The 19313-nt window shown below is 34.3% G+C and overlaps 1 protein-coding gene across 4 annotated transcripts in view; it reads right to left on the reverse strand.

The window, feature by feature from the left end:
• Positions 1 to 1548: 1548 nt before the first annotated feature.
• Positions 1549 to 19313, reverse strand: part of Adck1 (aarF domain containing kinase 1) — a 78998-nt gene continuing 61233 nt past the window's right edge. For all 4 annotated transcript variants that reach the window (XM_069841735.1, XM_069841734.1, XM_069841733.1 and 1 more), the window contains 6 exons: positions 19129 to 19287; positions 16658 to 16816; positions 13215 to 13478; positions 7437 to 7634; positions 6462 to 6604; positions 1549 to 2729 (listed from right to left, as the gene is read on the reverse strand). In XM_069841735.1, coding sequence (XP_069697836.1) covers positions 2522 to 2729; positions 6462 to 6604; positions 7437 to 7634; positions 13215 to 13478; positions 16658 to 16816; positions 19129 to 19287 — 1131 coding nt within the window. In that variant the 3' untranslated portion in view covers positions 1549 to 2521. The remainder of the gene's footprint in view (positions 2730 to 6461; positions 6605 to 7436; positions 7635 to 13214; positions 13479 to 16657; positions 16817 to 19128; positions 19288 to 19313) is intronic.

The following is a 19313-nucleotide window of genomic DNA, read 5'->3' on the forward strand; positions in this document are numbered from 1 at the left end:
TGAGAAAATTTGATGGAATAGTCTGAGTCACGTGCATATCAATCACATGAAGAATACTATCAACAAGAATACTTTGAAGTGATAGACACAGCTGTGGTGGGACTTCAAAATCGAATTCTCAATCACTGTGGTGCAAAGAAACAAGTGCTGTTGCAAAATGTCCTGATAAAAAGGGAAAATTGTTATGTGATAGCAGCTTGTCCTGAAATAGACACATCGTAATTAAAAGTGTAAATGCAGTTGTTCCAACAAAAGAACAAGATTTCTTACTTAAGGTGTTAGGTACAGCTTACAGTTGTAAAATTTTGGAAATAACCAACATTTTTTTCCTCTATTACTGTATCTTATACAATAATGAAAATTAGTATGTGTAAAACACTTCTGCTATATGAAAAAATATATTTACGATTTTAATTCCCCCCCCCCCCCCAATTCACTGTGCAGTGATGGAGCGTTTCCCACATAACTAAAAAACTATCAAACATTCTGTGATGAAATTTCTTGTGTGTATTAAATGCATGTCATATCTACAATATGATGCAAGATCACTTCTCTATCTTTGATAGATTGTCTGATAAAAAATAAATTCATTTTACAAAATGGTCAAATATCAGTATTTTCTTCAAACACAAAATAAAAAAAAAAATATTATTTATTAAGGAATGTAGTTGAAAGAGCATGATATTGTAAACATGAGTTTCAGCAATAAAATAAAAGAGAGAGAACATGAAAAAGTTAACAAGTTTACGAGTTATGACGGAAACGCTTCATCATTGCACAGTGAACTGCACATTTTGAATTTTGAAAAAATATATATATATAAATATTTTTTTTTTAAACCGTAAAAATATTTTTTTCATATAGCAGAAGGACAGTGTTTTACACATACCAATTTTCATTATTGTACAAGATACAATAATGGAGGGAAATAATGTTGAATATTTCCAAAAATTTTACTGCTGTAAGCTGTACCTAACCCCTTAAATGATGTTAGAGAAGCTTTGAAGTCAATAATGAGAGAGGTTAGGTGTCTATTCAGACATTTAGAAAATCTTGTCCAGCCTTTGTCTAGCTGAAAAGCTGAAAGAAGCTTCATACTGTGTGGTCTCTCAAATAAGAGGCTAGTGACGTCAATGTATGTACCAATTCTTTCTACAATTTATATACAGAAATAAAATTTAAAAATTATACTGTGTACTGTATTTATGAAATACAACATTTACGTGAAATGTACAATACACTCATATTAATTACCTTTATTTGCAGTCAACCTACGACCCAAAAAATGGTCAACCCTGTAGCAGCTTGACACATCCACAGACAAGTACTGGATGAGATTGACAGCAAGATTGCAGACATTTCTATTTCCAAGAATGACGCAAGAAAAAATGTGTTTGGAACTGTTTGGGACTAAAACAGTATTTTTCCTTTCACAGGACAATGTTACTACCGTATAAACAAGTTAACAACAAAGTTGTTGATGCAGTATGATAAAATTGGCTATTCATTGCAAATAAATAACAGGTATTAAAGTAATAAATATAGAACTTTGCCAAATTTCACTTTGCCAGGACTGAGGAATACTGCGATATTAATGTTTTAAGTACATCTTTTGACACCGAAATTGGTTGCTGTTCAGAGACTAAGTATCACCTCAAAATAGCTCGGGAATCATCATGTGCGCTGTTTTTATAGAGAGATTCGAAGCCCAGTCTTTGTAACGAGGAGAAAGAGCTCTATTGCTAAGTCATAAAGGCTTCATAAGGAATATGTCGTTTCATGACATACAGATACATCGCTGCTACAACTTGATTTCATCCTCAGATCTCGATACTTGATATTTCCCTCTATGAATCTTGCGTTAACCTGAACGACACATAGACAAATTCACGCTACAGGAGAGCGACCATTTTCCGCGTAAAAGAGTGTACACTTAATTTACACAACTGTAAAAGTGTACTTCCTCACTTAATGAAACCTACTCCAAGCTCTTTAATGCCTGCAATTTCTGTATAACTGAAGGTAAAATATATAAATGGAAGCATTAGTGAATTCTAGTTCCTGGAATAAAAGACCTACTTAAAAAAGACTCAAACTGGTACATAAATAGAAAAGGTGCATCAATCTTTGACAATAAACATTAGCAGAAGACTTTAAAGCGTCTAAAGCTTGTCCCTTTAGTATTCATATAATTTCTCTTCTGTTTTTAAAAATGAAGAGTACACCACTGAAATAATCCATATTCTGTTTGTGCTATCCTGAATTTCATGGTCACTTGAAGAAAATGCTTACTATGCAGTATAATGAGCGATTATTTTGATAATTTTCACTCTATCTTCTTCTGTGCCTTGCTCCTACCAGCACCACTGATACAAAGTTTTATCATATATTTTATTTCTCAGCGTGTAAGTGAGAAGGATCTTAGGCCAACAAAATGTAATATGAAATGATAACAAAACTTGGTCTTCAATGATTTATGCATGAATATACAGACAAAATAAATAACTAATAGCAAATGATATCATGATTTATTGGCTAGGCTGAATATTCTGCTCACAATTGGAAGACTAAGCACACTCAGATACGTGTAGTACATGGACAGTTTGAACAGAGCCCATTGCTGTGACATGACCGTCCTGCACCGTGACATCCATGTCTTGCACAACTTCAAGCGCTCTCCATATACACTGCGGATTACACACCGAGACATCACCAAGAATGAAGTTTTCCTAGAAAAAATAACTTTGTTAGTAAGGTACATCATCTCCTGCTGCATCGTAAAGAAATAAAAACAAACAATATGAGATACAGTACTGCAGAAATTAAGGCACTACCAATATAGCTCAGATATATATCAGCCAACTCTGAAGCTAAACACTGTCATCATTAGACTTCGGATTTTATGTAAAAACCTATTTTAATCCTTAAAAGATAAGTTCATAAAAACTTGCAAGTACATGTTTAATATAAAACTATGCCTAAAATTGGTATTTTAATAGCACCTAAAAATGCCTATTTTGACTACAAAGCCAATTTTGACCTATTAAGAATGTTTTATCTCTAATAGGTCAAAACACCCACTCTTATTTCGAAAATTTGTATTTTAAATTTCAAAAGTGTTCCTGGTTTTATTGTAAATAAAGTACGGGATAAACTGGAGCAAGTTCTGCAGAGAAATGTAGGACTGAAGGACCTACATACTGCTTCAGATATCCTAGCAGGGAAGAACACAGATTTACAATGTAACATTCCTGTCCAACTAGTGTCAAAATTGAAATATGCTCCTGTTACTTCAGTGGATGTGAAGCGTTCATTTTCAGCATATAAATTTGTATTCAGTAACAGATGGCATTGCTTTTTAGTTGAAAATTTAGAAAAAGTATTAGTAATTTATTGTGAAGCTATAGTCCCAACGCTGTTATTTCCGGCGTGACTCTGCCTCTTTCCTTATGTCTTAGAAAGTGAAGGCTCTATAAAGTCTAGGTAGGTAGTATCATTCGCCATTTTTGTTCTTACGTTGCCGAGCTACCATACGAGGAATCTATTTGCAACACCGTTAAACATTATCATGTCGTAACTCCTATGATAATAAATCAAATGCAATGTAATTCAGCAAATAATTGAGTGGCAAATAACGTCTTCGTGTGCTTTCTGCGAATGCCAACTAAAGAGCTAAAATGGCGGGCGATTATATTAAGTATTTATCGAGCCTTAAGAAATGAATCAGCGAATCACAAGACGCACACGTTTAAATGTAGCCGACCAGCAACGCGATTGGCTGCCGGAAATTAGAGCGACAGGACTGTAATTATGGACATTAACGGACAAGGCTTGGTAAAAATTGATTATATTTGACTTGTTTGTGTAGCTGAATTTATGTCTAAAACTTATTTTTCACATTTAATTGTTTAGTTTAGGCCTAGATATAACTAGTTAGATTTTATTATTCTTGTACTTTTAGTAGTAGTGGTGGTAACAGTGTATAAGCATTTAAAATTATTAAATTATCGAATTGAATTCCTGATGATTTGGAACATGTTTTTAAAGAAAATATTATTTTTTGTTAGAGCTTATCATCTCATCTCACTACATCTCGCCAAAATATTGTAAAAAATTGCAGAAAATTGTAAAAAATTGTAAAACTGTAAAAAATTGTAAAAATTGTAATTGTAATATTGTAAAATTTTGACTTGTTCCACATCTTAAAGCTTAATTGCTCATGTAAGATCTATGGAATATAATAAATGAATGAAAATTCTTTAAAGACCATTTCCTACACTTTTAAGCCTACTTTAGTCACCTAAAATTACATTTTAACAACCTAAAAATACATACCCTAGTCATCATGCAGTATAGTGTACCTATGTACCTGATTTGAAACCTTACCACATAGGTGGCACATCTTATCTTTCTACAAAAGAATCTCTTGAAGAGTCACTTGATATTACCTTAGTCATTTTGCTAAGTTTTATAATTGTACTGATATAATTATAAATTTATTCCTGAAAATTTTTCCCTTATTAAGCAATTTTTTCAACTTCGTGACTTTGCTATGTTTTATAATGATTATACTGACATAATTATAAAGTTCCCTGAAAACTTTTCCTTTATTAAGTCATTTTCTTCAGCTTACTGTTACTAGTTTCCAATCCCTTTGATGTTTGGTCGAAAAACTGACAGACAATGCAATGCATCCAACACTAGAGCCAATGTTGGGCCCAACACTTTATCATGTCCAATTGTACATCCACATGTTGACAAATAATATTTGACCCAGTGCTGGAGCCAATGTATGCCACCGGCTTAATGATAAGTTGGCAACACATGGCCAATTATACAAGATACGAGTATGATATGTTTATATACACATTTTTAATGGCAATGTTAAATCCCGATGTACTTACTTACAAATGGCTTTTATAGAACCTGAAAGTTCATTGCCGTTCTCACATAAGCCCGCCAATTGGTCCCTATCCTGAGCTAGATTAATCAAGTCTCTATCATTTTATACGCTTAATGTCTGAAAACTGCTCTTCAATGTAACAGAAAAAAATATTGCCTACATAAAAAGCTTGTGAAATGGTGAATTTTCAAAATTTTCATTTTGCAATTTGCACCAAACTCCTTTTTAAAAAATTACTCCCAAGATTTTAAGTATTTTTTAGTAATTAATTCTTTGCGTTACAGGTAACACTGACCTTAACAAGCCCTAGCTCAATGGTTAGAATATCTGCACTCTAAGAGGAAGAAAACTTTCTTTCACTGAAATTGTTTTTGTTTCTAAATTTCTGTTAAAGAGATGGAGAAGGTTGAGCTACAGTTTGATGACTTTACTAAGAAAAAGGTACATGCAAAATTTCAAGCAAATGCCAAAAAAATTGTCGAAGATATGATTAAACAGTTTTGAAAAATATAGTTTTGAGAAACTAAGCAATAAACTTACATACTGCTGGATGGTATGAAAGATATTTTAATGCACAAATTGGTCAACTTCAAAGATATCTTAAAATGTCTTTCACACCGTAGATATAACTCTAAAAGTTCATGTTAAATAGCTATAAGAAAAATGAAAAATGATTTTTTTTTTACTCTCAAAGGTATAAGTAACCTCTTAACATTAAAAGACAAGAGAGTGAGAGAACTCTAAAACAAAATTAATTTTCTACAAAAACAGACAAAATATTTGCTTCACGATGGATACTTTCTGATTGTGGATTGGAAGGAAATGAAAATACAGACTTTCTTGCAAATAAAGAAACAACAATTCAACAAAGATTTCATTCTAAAATTTATTTCGTATTATTCAGCAAAATTATTAATAAAAAATTATAAATGGACAATATTAAATTAATAAAACAGTCAGTGAAAATATATCTTGTTACGAAATTTAAAAAAATAATAATAATAATAAGCAGAAAAGCAGTGACTAACTTCAGACTAGTAATTGGACATGACTGTTTGGCAGAGCATCTCTTCAGAATTGGAATTTATACAACACCAAAATGTGTTCTTCGCAGAGAAGAGGATTCAACTATGAACTTACAGCACATAATAACTGCAAAGCTATCAACACTTCAGATGAAAGTGTTAATAACATCACAGACCTCTACTGGCATGTTAGAAAACAAATGGAGAAAATCCAATAGTTCCAAAACCGTAGAACAAGTTTTATTTTACCATATGATTGAAATGCCAAAAAACCTATACCACAACATGCACATCAAGTAAGACATTTCACTAGAGAGGAACAGAAGAAGATAATAAAAAGGGTGGAAGAGAGAGAAAAGGGGGAAAGAGGGAAGGAAAGGGGGAGAGGGAAAGGGAGGAAGAGGGGCAGAGAAATGGATAAAGGAATGGGGACAGAAAGGTAGATAGAGAGAGAGAATCAGCAAAGACATCTTTTTTTGATTAAAGCAGCACACAAAGATCTCTGAACACTGACTGACAGAGTTTCTTCTCACCTATTTTGAGCCTTGAGAGTAAATTCCACACCACGCATTAAATCATTTGTTCTAAGAATAAGAAGCATCTGACGATTTATGCTGTCTAGGACGTCCGAAATCTGGGGTAACAGATGGGGTATCTCCTTGTCTCTTTGTGCTTTCTAAACAAACGTAAAAAATACATATACATTATATGAATACAAAGAGCTTTATTCTAAAATACAGTGATTAATGTTTTATGTATGAAAACTCGGCATACAACCCAATGTTAAAATAGAGAACACAGAGATGAAAATTGGTTCAACTATGGCATGGACCAGCCCTATCCTACAGTTTACTTGAGAGGATGAATAACCTGCCAAATAGCTGCTCACTGCAGTGCGACCCTCAGACCAACTTGTTTCCACTTACAGCAGAAGCTTTCTCCCCCTCTTCCCTACCCAACATGACGTCACTACTGATGCGCCAGAACATCTGATGACGCATATATAAAATAGAAATTCTTTTCCAGTTATACAAGTTTATGGAGACAATTGTTGGGACAAACCGGGAAGCCAACATGTATGAAAATAAACATGGAGGCATCAAGGAGTTTTTTGCATAGGTACTTTGTTTCACATGAAGAAAGCAAATCACGGCACAAATTTCATAGTTACAAGACTGTGTGAAGAAAACAAATACAGCACGAACTTCACAGCTAGAGGAATACATGAAGAAAACGGAACAAAGCACGAGAGAAAGGGTTTCATAAACAAAGCAAATCACAAAGGAATTTCACAGCTTAGATGAACTGTACTGCTCATTTTAAACAAATATTTCACAATAACAAATAATCACAGGAGCTCATGACTTATGGCTTCCCAGTGATTGTCTTTAAAAGAATATGTATTCGCTAACCTACTCGGAACTCTTAATTGTCGTTATTTTGATTAGCCCTCACTTTCCAAATGTATATGTCAAAATATATAACATAACCAGTAGAACTAACATTACCTCACTAATGCTCCACTTCGTTTTTTCAATGCCAGCCATTATGGAATCCCATGTTCGGCCTGTAACCATACAAGCTAATAGGAAATATAAATTTCCTACACCTAAATTCTGACTATGTTGGCGCATGCCTTCTTTATCCTTGTTCAAAATACTGAACCATAGTTTTGAATACTCCCATCTGAAGTCATTACTCAGATCCTGGAACACAAAAGAGAATATTAAATCTAAAAAGTTATATCCATAAAGGTACTCGTAGAAACACATCAACAATTAGCAAAGATTAAAATCATAACTTTTTCTATCGACCATTAGTCTATTAATTTCTACATCATGCACGAGAAATCATATGATCTATAACCTCACAATATGAAAAATCTGAAATTGAAACCAACTACAAAAAGTACACAGGAGTACTTTCTCTCACAATTTTCGATGGTTCAGTGGTTATCATGGTTGCCCTTAGCTTTGAAGCTTAAAACTACGAATTTCATGCCAAAATCGATGTGTATTTAAGTGATGAAAATCATAAGCATAGCTATCTTTGGAAAGAAAGCTGAAAATAATAAATACCAGTATGCAGGTTAATCAATTTGCTCCATCCCTAACACAGTTTCAAAGCTTATGGCATTGTTTATATCTTATATTTCCTATCCTCATATGTGAACATAAACACTAGAACATTTACAACCATCTATGGTACCGTATCTGCTTTCAGTGTATCACAACAGCCATTATGTTATAACAGTGTCAGACTTTAGTCTTAGAACACACTGAGCAAAGAGTTGTGATGAAGTACCTTCAGAAAAAGGGAATGAGTCCCACTCAAATCCATCGCAACTTATTTGAGACTTTGGGCAAACATGCAGTATCTAATGACATAGTCAAACAGTAGAGCTGTGAGTTTAAATGTAGCAAAGAATAGAGTCAAAACCAACATATTGTTGGTGCACCAGTGACTATAACCACGCAAGAAACTGTTGGTAAAATTTAAGATCTCATGATGCAAGACCGACAAGCACAGTATGTATTAGAAAAATTGTAGAAAAAAAAAAACGAACTTATCTTACAGCACAGTGCACAATATTTTGATGAACGAATTAACATTGAAAAAATTAACAGCAAGTTGGGTACTGCATTATTATGTTAACTGTCACTCAAAATCCAGCTCAAGTTGTAATAATCCAGCTCTGCTAACAATATACAATCAACTCTGGATATAGTGAACTCGGTTATAGTGAACCTAAATTGTTAGTCCCAACCCGCACACATTAAAAAGTACATTAATATTTCCGTTTATAGTGAATCCTCACCTCGGTTATTGTAAACCTTAAAAATTTTATTGAAGTTACAAGTGTTATATCCTGACAAATTCTTATTTGAAATCAGACCTTGTATAAAATTGAAACAATGTGTTGAGAACAACATTCTAAGTTTCTTACGCCTTTAGTCAAAAGACAAAAGTAGGAATAGTGATTCCTAGACAATGAGCTTTACTGTAAATCCAGGCAATGCGTAACGATCTTGCCTCACTCCACCGTCAAAGGGTTGCCTTTTGTTTTCAGAAAAATTTTCATTATGACGGATAGCATCGAAACAATGGAAAATGAAATTGCCTTCTTTTATTAAAAGGGGACGGACAGTATGTCCACAGCATAAATGAAGGTAAGATTCCTATGGCTTTCAAACTCCATCAACCCCCTCCCAGTTTCCAGTAAGTGACCCGGGAAATTCCAAGGCTGAGTACGCAGTCACACCATAACAGCGTTTGTCATTTCTACTTGATCAGTAGACACTTCGGATTTAGTGAACGTCGGATATAGTGAACGAAATATGCAAGTCCAAAGAGGCTCATTATATCCGGAGTTGACTGTACAGGGAAAACAAACAATCTAATTGAACAGATTTGTAACCATAGATGAAACCTGGTTTCACTACTATGACCTTAAAACAAAACTATTAAGTATAGAGTGGAAGCACATGCATAAGCTCACATACTCAAACTCACAACTTTCATTCTACCTCATAAATTTACTTATTCACTTCACTCACTCTTATTAGTACAAGAATACTCGCAATCTCGCAAACTCTCACTTGCATATTCCACTGACTTTGATAAACTCACATCTTTACAAACTCAAACCCTCAGAAACTACACTCATTCTTACAAACTCACATCACCATAAATCCATTCACACTATCACAAACTTCATTCATTCATTCATTCATTCATTCAGTGACTTACTGAACTTAACGCAAACTTACATACATATCCACACTCGAAAACTCTCCACTTAAACTTTTGCAAACTCACTCACTACAAATTTCAAATTACAAACTCATTCACTCTCATAAATGCAATAATTCTCTCTCACAAATTCACTCACTGCCTCACTATCTGTTTTAACTTCTTCGTCTGTGTAATGTAGGAATATATCCTTCTTGCCTCATGTCTGCTGTTACAATTGAAGTGCTTCCTGGAAATACAACTTATGATATGGTCACACATCGCTACTTCTGCTGCGCAACTTTTGTACTATACCTGCAAAAGTTGCGTGTCGTGTTCACACATAAGCCAAAAGTAGCGTACTGTATGCTACTTTTCATGCGGCACAAGCCAAGCGCTGCAAAAGTTGCAATTAGAGGTTGCGAGTCTGTTCACACCCAAGGCACTACTTTTGCAACTGCAGTCCAGCTGCAGGTTTCCATCTCTGTGTTGACTTTTCAATATACTTTTTGTGGTTACGTTTGCATTATTACGAAACTCATGCGATAGCTTACTTATCTATTATTTGCTTTTCTGTCCTAACTAGTATTCAGAAATTGGCATTATTTTTAGTATAAAACTATTAAAAACACCTTTATACTTAAATGATAACCAACAGCATATTCACGTAATCAATGTTGGCAACACTCCTGTTTGAAACTACGCTACAGAAAATAAAAAAAATGAATTATATTGTCAGTAAATATACTATGACTGTGTTGTACATTTAGTAACTGTTACAAATAATTTATTTTCATCACATCTAACATTTAAATATATCCAAACAATAAAAGTATCATTTGCACATTTGGGTGGCAACACTGGTCGCAACAGCAGCAAAAGTTTCAACAAAACCGATATCAAAAATGCTGCGGCTGCAACCCAGAGAACCCTGTTCACACATCACTAATTTTAAGCTGCACGCAGCATGAAAAAGGAGCGGGCAGCAGGTTCAGCAGCCGCTACTTTTCGGGTTGCACCGTTGTTCACACGTCGCAGTACGAGAGTTGCGCAGTTTTTTTGTACTGCAGCACTGCAAAAATAGTGACATGTGACAGTACCTTTAATGTACATTACGCCATTTTTCTGTTCCCAGCAAATATTGAATTCTTAACAACAATCTTTTTCCTGGCAAAATATTATTTCCCTCCAACAAACAGAGCGCCCTATGGAAACATTTGAATGTCGTTATGCACAATGCTGTTATACCAGACCTAAAATGTTTGCTCTGTATCTCAAATTCAAGATTTTATAGTTAAGGTCTTGTTTCAGGGAACGCCTCAATTAAAGACCTCCCCAGAAAAAGGATGTAACATTAAATTAATGATATAGGCCTATGTGACAGATAAAAAAAGGTAATTTTGAAGCATTCATTTATAATAATAAATTACTACATCCAATAGCTGAATAAACTATCCTTGATTAATCAAATGCTTCTGCTAGTAAATATAGGCCTAACGAAATATGCACGTGAAATTATTTCCCTTTCTCTTGAAACGTGTAGTATCTATTATAGATTTATTGGCTAGACATTTATTCCGGGAAGGTCTTCAATTTATGAAATTATTAATGTCTTGATTTTAATAAAATTGGAAAGAGTGGGGGGGTTGCAGATATTTTAACAAAAGAACGCAATGTCACACTCAAGACTAATGATATGAAAATGTTGAAAACTGCTGCTGTTTCAACCGAAGTAAAATCTTAGAGTATAGGATTTTTTAAAAGTAAAAGGTAAATTGAATTGTTCATATTTTCATTTTCTACAAAATCTTAAAAATTCTGGCACTAGCATATGACACAAAAAAAAAATGGGATTTTTTGCACCACCACCCATTGCTATAACTTCATCGTAGATGTTGTATGAGTCCACCATTTTGTTCTTGTACAAGTAAAAGCCTCTCTTCATTGCTGTATACAGCAGCTCTGAGATTGTGTTCTGGAATATCTGCTACAGTGTGTCCGATGGAGTTCTTCAACTCATCAATTGCACTAGGTTTGCTCAAGAATACTCTTTCCTTCAAGCAGTCTCACAAACAATAATCTACTGGGTTAACAGTTCGTGATCTTGCAGGCCAAGTTACAGGAAAATGCCTACTGATAACACGACCATCAGTACAACCAGAAACAAACTCGTCATGGTGATGCCAAAATTCAATTTCTTGTGTAATAAGTTGAGCCCGGATGTTTGGCAAAATGCCATTTACTTGGTGGAAGTAAATCATTATTTTTATAGATATAAATGTGATTTGGGGTAAATCAAAGTGATAGAGCCAATTCTTATTGTGCCTATTTTCCCTTTTTTAAGGTGTTTCTTACTAATTCAATAATAAGTGCCTTTTTTATAATTTTAAAGCAATATTTCTTGTTTATTTGCAATTTTCTAATTAACTGTAATGTAATATGTGTGAAATTTAAATATACGAAACAATGGCATACTTTTGTAACAATAGTAAATAAATGTAACTTATTTCGGTGCTTAATCTACTAATAATCGTGCTTTAATACTATTGCTGTAATATGTATAATGTTCGACAAAAATATGTCATGTCTTCACAATTACCATAATCAGTTTTATAATTTTAAATATTAAGCCCCTTCTCATAGAAGTTTTCACGCAGCATTTTCAATTTTTTGCTTTCATATTTTCAAATCTTACCGTTACAATTTTGTGTTACACGTGTTTATTATTGTAGGAGAAAGAAATTTGAGTGAGGAACAGTCAGTTATTGTCAGGTGACAAGGTATAAGATCAGTTAGCTAGAATGCCTAAATTCAGTAAACCATTGAAAAGTAAACTTCATGCTTATGTTAGTGAATTTGGTGCCCATGTGTTTTCAACTGAAGGAACAGTTTTGTTATGTAAAGTTTGTGAAAAGACAGTTAATCACGAAAAAAAAAAAAGTATCTTATAAGTCAGCATGTGTCACCTACGAAGTAAAAATGTGAGTTATGTTGATATAATTTAAATTTATTGCTAAAAGATATTACGCCTTTTTAAAATTTATAGTGCCTTTTTCAAAATTTATTGTGCTTTTTTTTTTTTTTACATTTTTATTCCCCTTTTTGCCAGACTATTTTAACTGTTATAAATGCTTAAACATTCGGGCTCTAGTAAGCTAGTGCCAGAATTTTTTAGACTGTATAGGAAATGAAGAATGTGAGCATTGAAGTTACCTCTTACTTTCGGAAAACTCTGTATAATGAAGTTCTTTTTTATTTTATTTGGTTATTTAATGACACTACATTGACTATTAGATTATTTAGTACCGATACTGAAGTGAGATGAGGCCAAGGATTCGCCATGTGATTAAATGATATTTGTCTTACATTAGGACAAAACCTCGGAAAACCCCAACCAGATGATAAGCACAAGCAAGTATTGAACCCAAGCCCAAGTGCAACTCTAGATCGACAGGCAAATGCACTACCCCCTGACCCACAATGGTGGCCATAATAAAGTTAAGCTAGTATTAATATATACATTTTATAAGACATAAACAGCCTTGTTGACTTACAGCGTAGAGTCCATGGTCCAGAAGTATAATTTCAAGCCCTTTCTTTGGTATTTTCTTCACTAAGATGTTTCCAGGGTGAGGATCACTATGTACAAAACCGTGAATGAATATCATCTGCGAATATAACTGGCTCAATTTGTCCGCAACTTCATAAGGGTCAATTTTGTTTGCTCGGATGTAAGCCAAGTCATTGACCTGTCCACCTTCCACATACTCCATGGTTAGCACTCTGCTCGTTGACAAGTCCCAGTACACACGAGGCACCTACACAACAAAGTGTTCATTAAGGACATTGCACCATGTTGATCACAGGGACGACAAGTCCCACACTATTCATCATTAAATGATATGAAAACAAGTGAATGGAGAAATCAATAGCAATTATGAGATGTGTTTACAGAAGTTTGTGCAGTATATAGTGAGTGGTAGTGGCAGTAGTAGTAATAATGGTAATAGTAATAATAATAATAATAATAATAATAATAATAATAATAATAATAATAATAATAATAATAATGTGATAGAGTGATATATGCAAGAAATGTGTGACTTCAATTGAAAATAGATGCTACACAATGAGCCAGACTGATTATAAATTGAAGCATGATAATATAGTCAAAATTTTACACCAGAAATCACCTTTAAATTATTCACTGTTAGCAGACACATTATAAACAGAATCTACGAAAAATATTACAAAATGTATCGGAAAACGTATTGTGTGTCTTTCATGTGTTAAATTTTATTACCTTGTTAACATGTTCCGGCCTGCTATTGGCCATCTTCAGAACTGGCTGTTGCTGGTCTTGGCGCCTTTTTTGTTTTGTTTCCTGTGGGGGTGTGTTTGTGTAGTGTAATGTGGAGTCAAAGAGTGTGTGTGTTCTGAAATTGAGTTGTGTGTTGAGAATTTCATTTGGATGTGTTTTTGTTGTCTGTATATTTCGTATTGTTCTAGTGTGTTTAGTTTCTGGCTTTTTGGTTGGTTGTGTAGAATTTTCATGTCTTTGTTGATGTCTCTTTAGGTGTGGTTAGCATTTGTGATGTGTTCTGCATATGTGGAAGTGTTTTGTAATTTTGTTATGGCTGTGATGTGTTCTTTGTAACATGTTTGAAATGGTCTGCCTGTCTGTCCTATGTAGAAGTTGTTGCAGATGTTACATTTGAGTTTGTATATGGCTAAGTTTGTGTTGTTTGTGTGTTGAGATGTTTTAGTAGAGTATTATTATTTGTTGACACACAAAAACACATCCAAATGAAATAGTATTATTATTTGTTGACACACAAAAACACATCCAAATGAAATTCTCAACACACAACTCAATTTCAGAACACACACACTCTTTGACTCCACATTACACTACACAAACACACCCCCACAGGAAACAAAACAAAAAAGGCGCCAAGACCAGCAACAGCCAGTTCTGAAGATGGTCAATAGCAGGCCGAAACATGTTAACAAGGTAATAAAATTTAACACGTGAAAGACGCACAATACATTTTCCAAAGTGATATAGTGTTAAAAGTTGTGTAATCAAAATGTATTACAAAATGATCAAGCAGAGGTTCACTGGGGTAGAATTATACTGAACAATGAAACAGTTGGACATAATAAGTCAGATGTTGTAGTTCTTGACCTCCCAAAAAAGAAGAAAAGAAAGAAACAGAGGAAGAAAGGAAAACATTTCTGGTAGTTGTAACAATCCCCAAACACATCAAATTTACAGTCTGCATACTCAATAAAGACACTAAAATACCGATTAGCAATTAGAATTACACAACTTTGTAAAGCAATTGATGTACAAATCTTGCCAACAATCATGTCAGCAAGAGGTGTAATTCCGTACACTTTTAAGGTTCTTAAATGCTTGGATATCAGCAACAACACATTCGTGTTAATGCAGAAGGCCATGCTATTGAAGATTCTTCAGCAAAATAACATAGAGCTTAATCAGCAAGCAAACATAAAAAATACAGTTCACATCAGAGCAGGTTCAAAATTCGCTCATTATTTCATAAAAAGAACATAAAATCTATACTCAAACTGTTATTCTTCTTAAATGGTATTACAGTCTAATGCAGACCTTCGCCTCCTCCACTGACATCCTCCAGTTATCACTGTCCTTAGATTTTATATTCCACCTTGTGATTTTACATTTCCTTATGTCATTATAAACATCATCCCACCATCTAGCTTTAGGTCTCCTTCTCTGTCTCTTCCCCTGCAGTTGATTAACAAATCTTGATAGGGATCTCTGTTTTCCTCCATTCTATTCACATGTTTAACCTCATAATTTTCATAAATGCGATCATATCCAAGTCCTTACACAACTGCTTTAGTTCATTGTTGGTCCTTATTCTCTGCTCATCATTAACTTTGACTCGTCCCATTATTTTCCTCAGAATTTTTCGTTCAAAAATGGTCAGCCGTTTACTATGTCTCCATGTAGGGTCCAAGTCTCTGCTTCATAAGTTATTATAGATCTTGTAAGAGAATTATATAGTCTTAGTTTCGTATTTGTATGTACCATCTGGCTCCTCAATATGGGTAGAAGGGCATAATATGCTCTATTTGCTGCACCAAACCTAGTTTCTACTTCTGTATGAATTTCATTGTTACTTGTCAAGCACGTGCCCAACATAGACCACATTCCGAATCTCAGCACTGAGCAATCTGATGGCATCATGGTGTTCCGAATTTCAACAATGACATCACTGATGCTCCACCGGTGTCACACCGGTTCCATCAGCTTGCAGAGGTGGTGGCAGTTTCCATCAGCCATCATCAGTGAATCTGATTGGTTCTCGTATAGGGCGGGAAATAGCAACGAATGACATCATGCACTGTTCTGTCATGGCGGTGTGTTCTGCTGTGTTGTTTTTAATGAGCACAACATAAAAACAATATGTTAATGGCTTATGAGCGAACATGTCAATGGACCAATTATTATTACTGGTTCAAGAAATAAATTGTTTATGCTCTCTTTTCTTTGAAAGAGATGACAGTACAGAAATTTCGCAAAATCTTGCTAGTGTAGCACAGACAACAACTTGTACAGCCGCCATGATAGCCATCGAACCTTCCAGCAGTTTTGTTCCTACTTCGCTGCAGTGTGACGTTATTGTTGTCCACCGGTCCAGTGAGATTCGCAATACGCTGATATTCAGACTGTTGCTATATCAAAAAACACGTTTTCAATGGCAGAAATCAGAAAATGTAAATGTAGTTCTGTCAAAACACAATAATTATACTGCAGCGTTACTTCAAAAATAAAGAGGAGAATACTGAACTGGATATTGGACGTCATGGAACTTTCAGTTCTCTTTTAGTACCAATATCAAGTACCGATAAATTCTGATTCTATACCAAGTCCTTGTCATTCTCATTGTCACTGTATTCATCATCATCATTATTATTACACACTGAATTAACTAACATGTCTTACCTTTAGCCAAGGTATGTGGCTGAACATTTTGCTCACTTTTTCTGCATTATGCCCTTCATTCAGAAAATCTAATTCGATAGGTATGTTTCGCTTGGATTCCTTCACCAACCATGAAAATTTGAAGTCTGGGAATACCCACGAAACTAGGTTGACTAGTGCCTGGAATAAAACAACTGATAAAAACACAAATTTATGTTACAACTAAGAGTACAGACTAAGTCACTTACACTAACACTTCTGTTGCACTGCTTATTCAGTAACTTCAAACCAGCTTTCACAGACATACCTGCTCAATTAGACTGGAATGTATAGTCATACATGCTTAAATCGTGAATCGCGATCATTTGTGAATTTGTTTACTTGCACATTGCACCTGTATACTTCAACCCTGCACCAGCACTCCTATGCTCTTTGTTGACGTCTGGACAGTCAGTAGACTACTTGTTCATTGTTGCTGTACGTGGCAGATTACAGTATCACTCTCCAAACCACGCACCTCAGGAAAAAGGAAATTTCATGCACAGTGGGAAGAAGAGTATTTTTGTCTTCACTATGGTGACAACGTACTATGTTTTCAAACAATTTTGGTAAAAATAAATATTCATGCCCTCATTCCTTTGGATATGCCACTGAAACTATGTTTGGTATGACATATAAGGATGTGAGCAACCGTTCGTATCTACCATATTAATTGTTTCATTATTATTCATTTTTATTTAGCTAATGTGGTTTATTGCTTATTTTAACATTAAGGAGGATGAGGCTGGATCATCTGTTATATACAGTACACCATTTAAAAAATGGCAAACAAATGAGACAATCTGATTTGCGAAGTCCGTTTACAATGTGTATAACTTTCTTAAAGATCTTGCGGAACTTCCCGAAAAAATTGTCACCACTGATTTTGGAAAATCTCGAGATCTGACTGCAAAAATATTTGGAAGTTCTAAAGGAACTGTAAACAAGATTTGCGAGGAAGCGCTAACATCTACACAATCTCTTCTGAAATTTTCTTCTCCTATTAAAACAATCAAACGACATCATGTAATAAATCTCAATGACTTTGATAAAGATGTGTTACTCCATACAGTACTTGAATTTTATGACAGGCTGAATATCCGACTTCATCTAAATTAATGAAAGTCATGGTAGAAAAAAACTGGGTTTCAAGGATCACAATCGTCTATTTTAAAAATATTAAAGAAATGAGTTTACGTACAGAAGATGTAACGATGAAAGAAGATTTTTAATGGAAAGACAAGATATTGCAGCGGCAAGGGCTGCTATCTTGAGAAGAATGCACAACATTCGATCATCTGGCGACACTAGACTCACATTTTATTTGGATGAAACAGGGGTCAACAAAAACTATTCGGACTCAAAATCACCAGGTGTAATAAGGAAAAGGGGGAAGACTTATTGTTTGCAAAGCTGGATCGAACAGGACTCATTTTGTTCCCGAAAGTAAATTGTATTCAATGCCTACCCACTTTTCGAGGTATTCGAGGCTAAAAACAACACTACCATTCAGAAATTAATTCAGAACTGCTCAAAGAGTGGTTCATGAACGATTTTTTAACATACATAATATATGGACCAATGTCTCGAAAATACATATCTTTTACTTTTAAAGAATGACTATTGCACTGGGGGTTGTACTCTTCATATTGTATCATATTGTATTTATTAACATTTCATGGTATTCATACATTGCTTCACAGCTAGAATATGGAACAAGTCAAAAAACTTAATACTATTATAAAGTCTTAATTTATAGTCACAGTCTGGATGAAATATATACAGACGAGGTTTACAACATAGTCTACTAGTACAACATAAAGTTTTAGTATCAATTTCATGAAGCATTGTTGAATATCATGAATTTACCTACAGAATAGAAGGCGTCATCTCCTAGTAGAGGGAAAGAGAACGCCTGATGGTCTTATCTCTACCAGGTTAAATAAATAAATACTAAATACTAAATCTATTTTATGGAAGCATTTATTAAACATTAGGGATCAATGTCTTCATAATGTGCTTATTTCTCATTTTTTTAAAGAATGGTTGTATTGCACAGAGGGCTAAACTATTTTGAGTAGGCATATTACATTAAACATTAGGGGTCAATGTCTTCATAATGGGTATATTTCTTTAAGAACGGTTATACTGTACTGGGGACTGCTTTATTTTATGCAGGCATAACTCATCTAGTAAAAAATTTATAGGTCAATGTTTTCATTCATGGGTATAACAGGTAGCGCATAAAGTTTTCTGGAATTTCTCTTCCCGTAAACATCTTACGACTGAATCAAAGTGGCAACTATGCATTGACCTTGAAGTGAATATTCAATTAGATGCTGACTTAGTACATAATGTAATTACAGAGCTTCCTACATAGTGTTAATGACTTACTTATCCAAACTCGTAATTTATCTTCAAGAAAGGAAAATGTACTTATTAAATAGTAATACCTCCATGGTTTTCATGTCAACAAGAGAATTTCCTTTCACATATGGATGTTGAACTTTCACAGCCACTACTGTCCCATCTTTCAGTGTTGCTTTGTGGACCTGAGCTAGAGAAGCTGCACCTTGCGGATCTTCTTCAATATGCGAGAAGATCTCAGAAGGCTGTAAAACACGACAATAAATTACTG

This window comes from Periplaneta americana, chromosome 12 (genome assembly GCF_040183065.1).
Source record: "Periplaneta americana isolate PAMFEO1 chromosome 12, P.americana_PAMFEO1_priV1, whole genome shotgun sequence".
NCBI classification, from domain to species: domain Eukaryota; kingdom Metazoa; phylum Arthropoda; class Insecta; order Blattodea; family Blattidae; genus Periplaneta; species Periplaneta americana.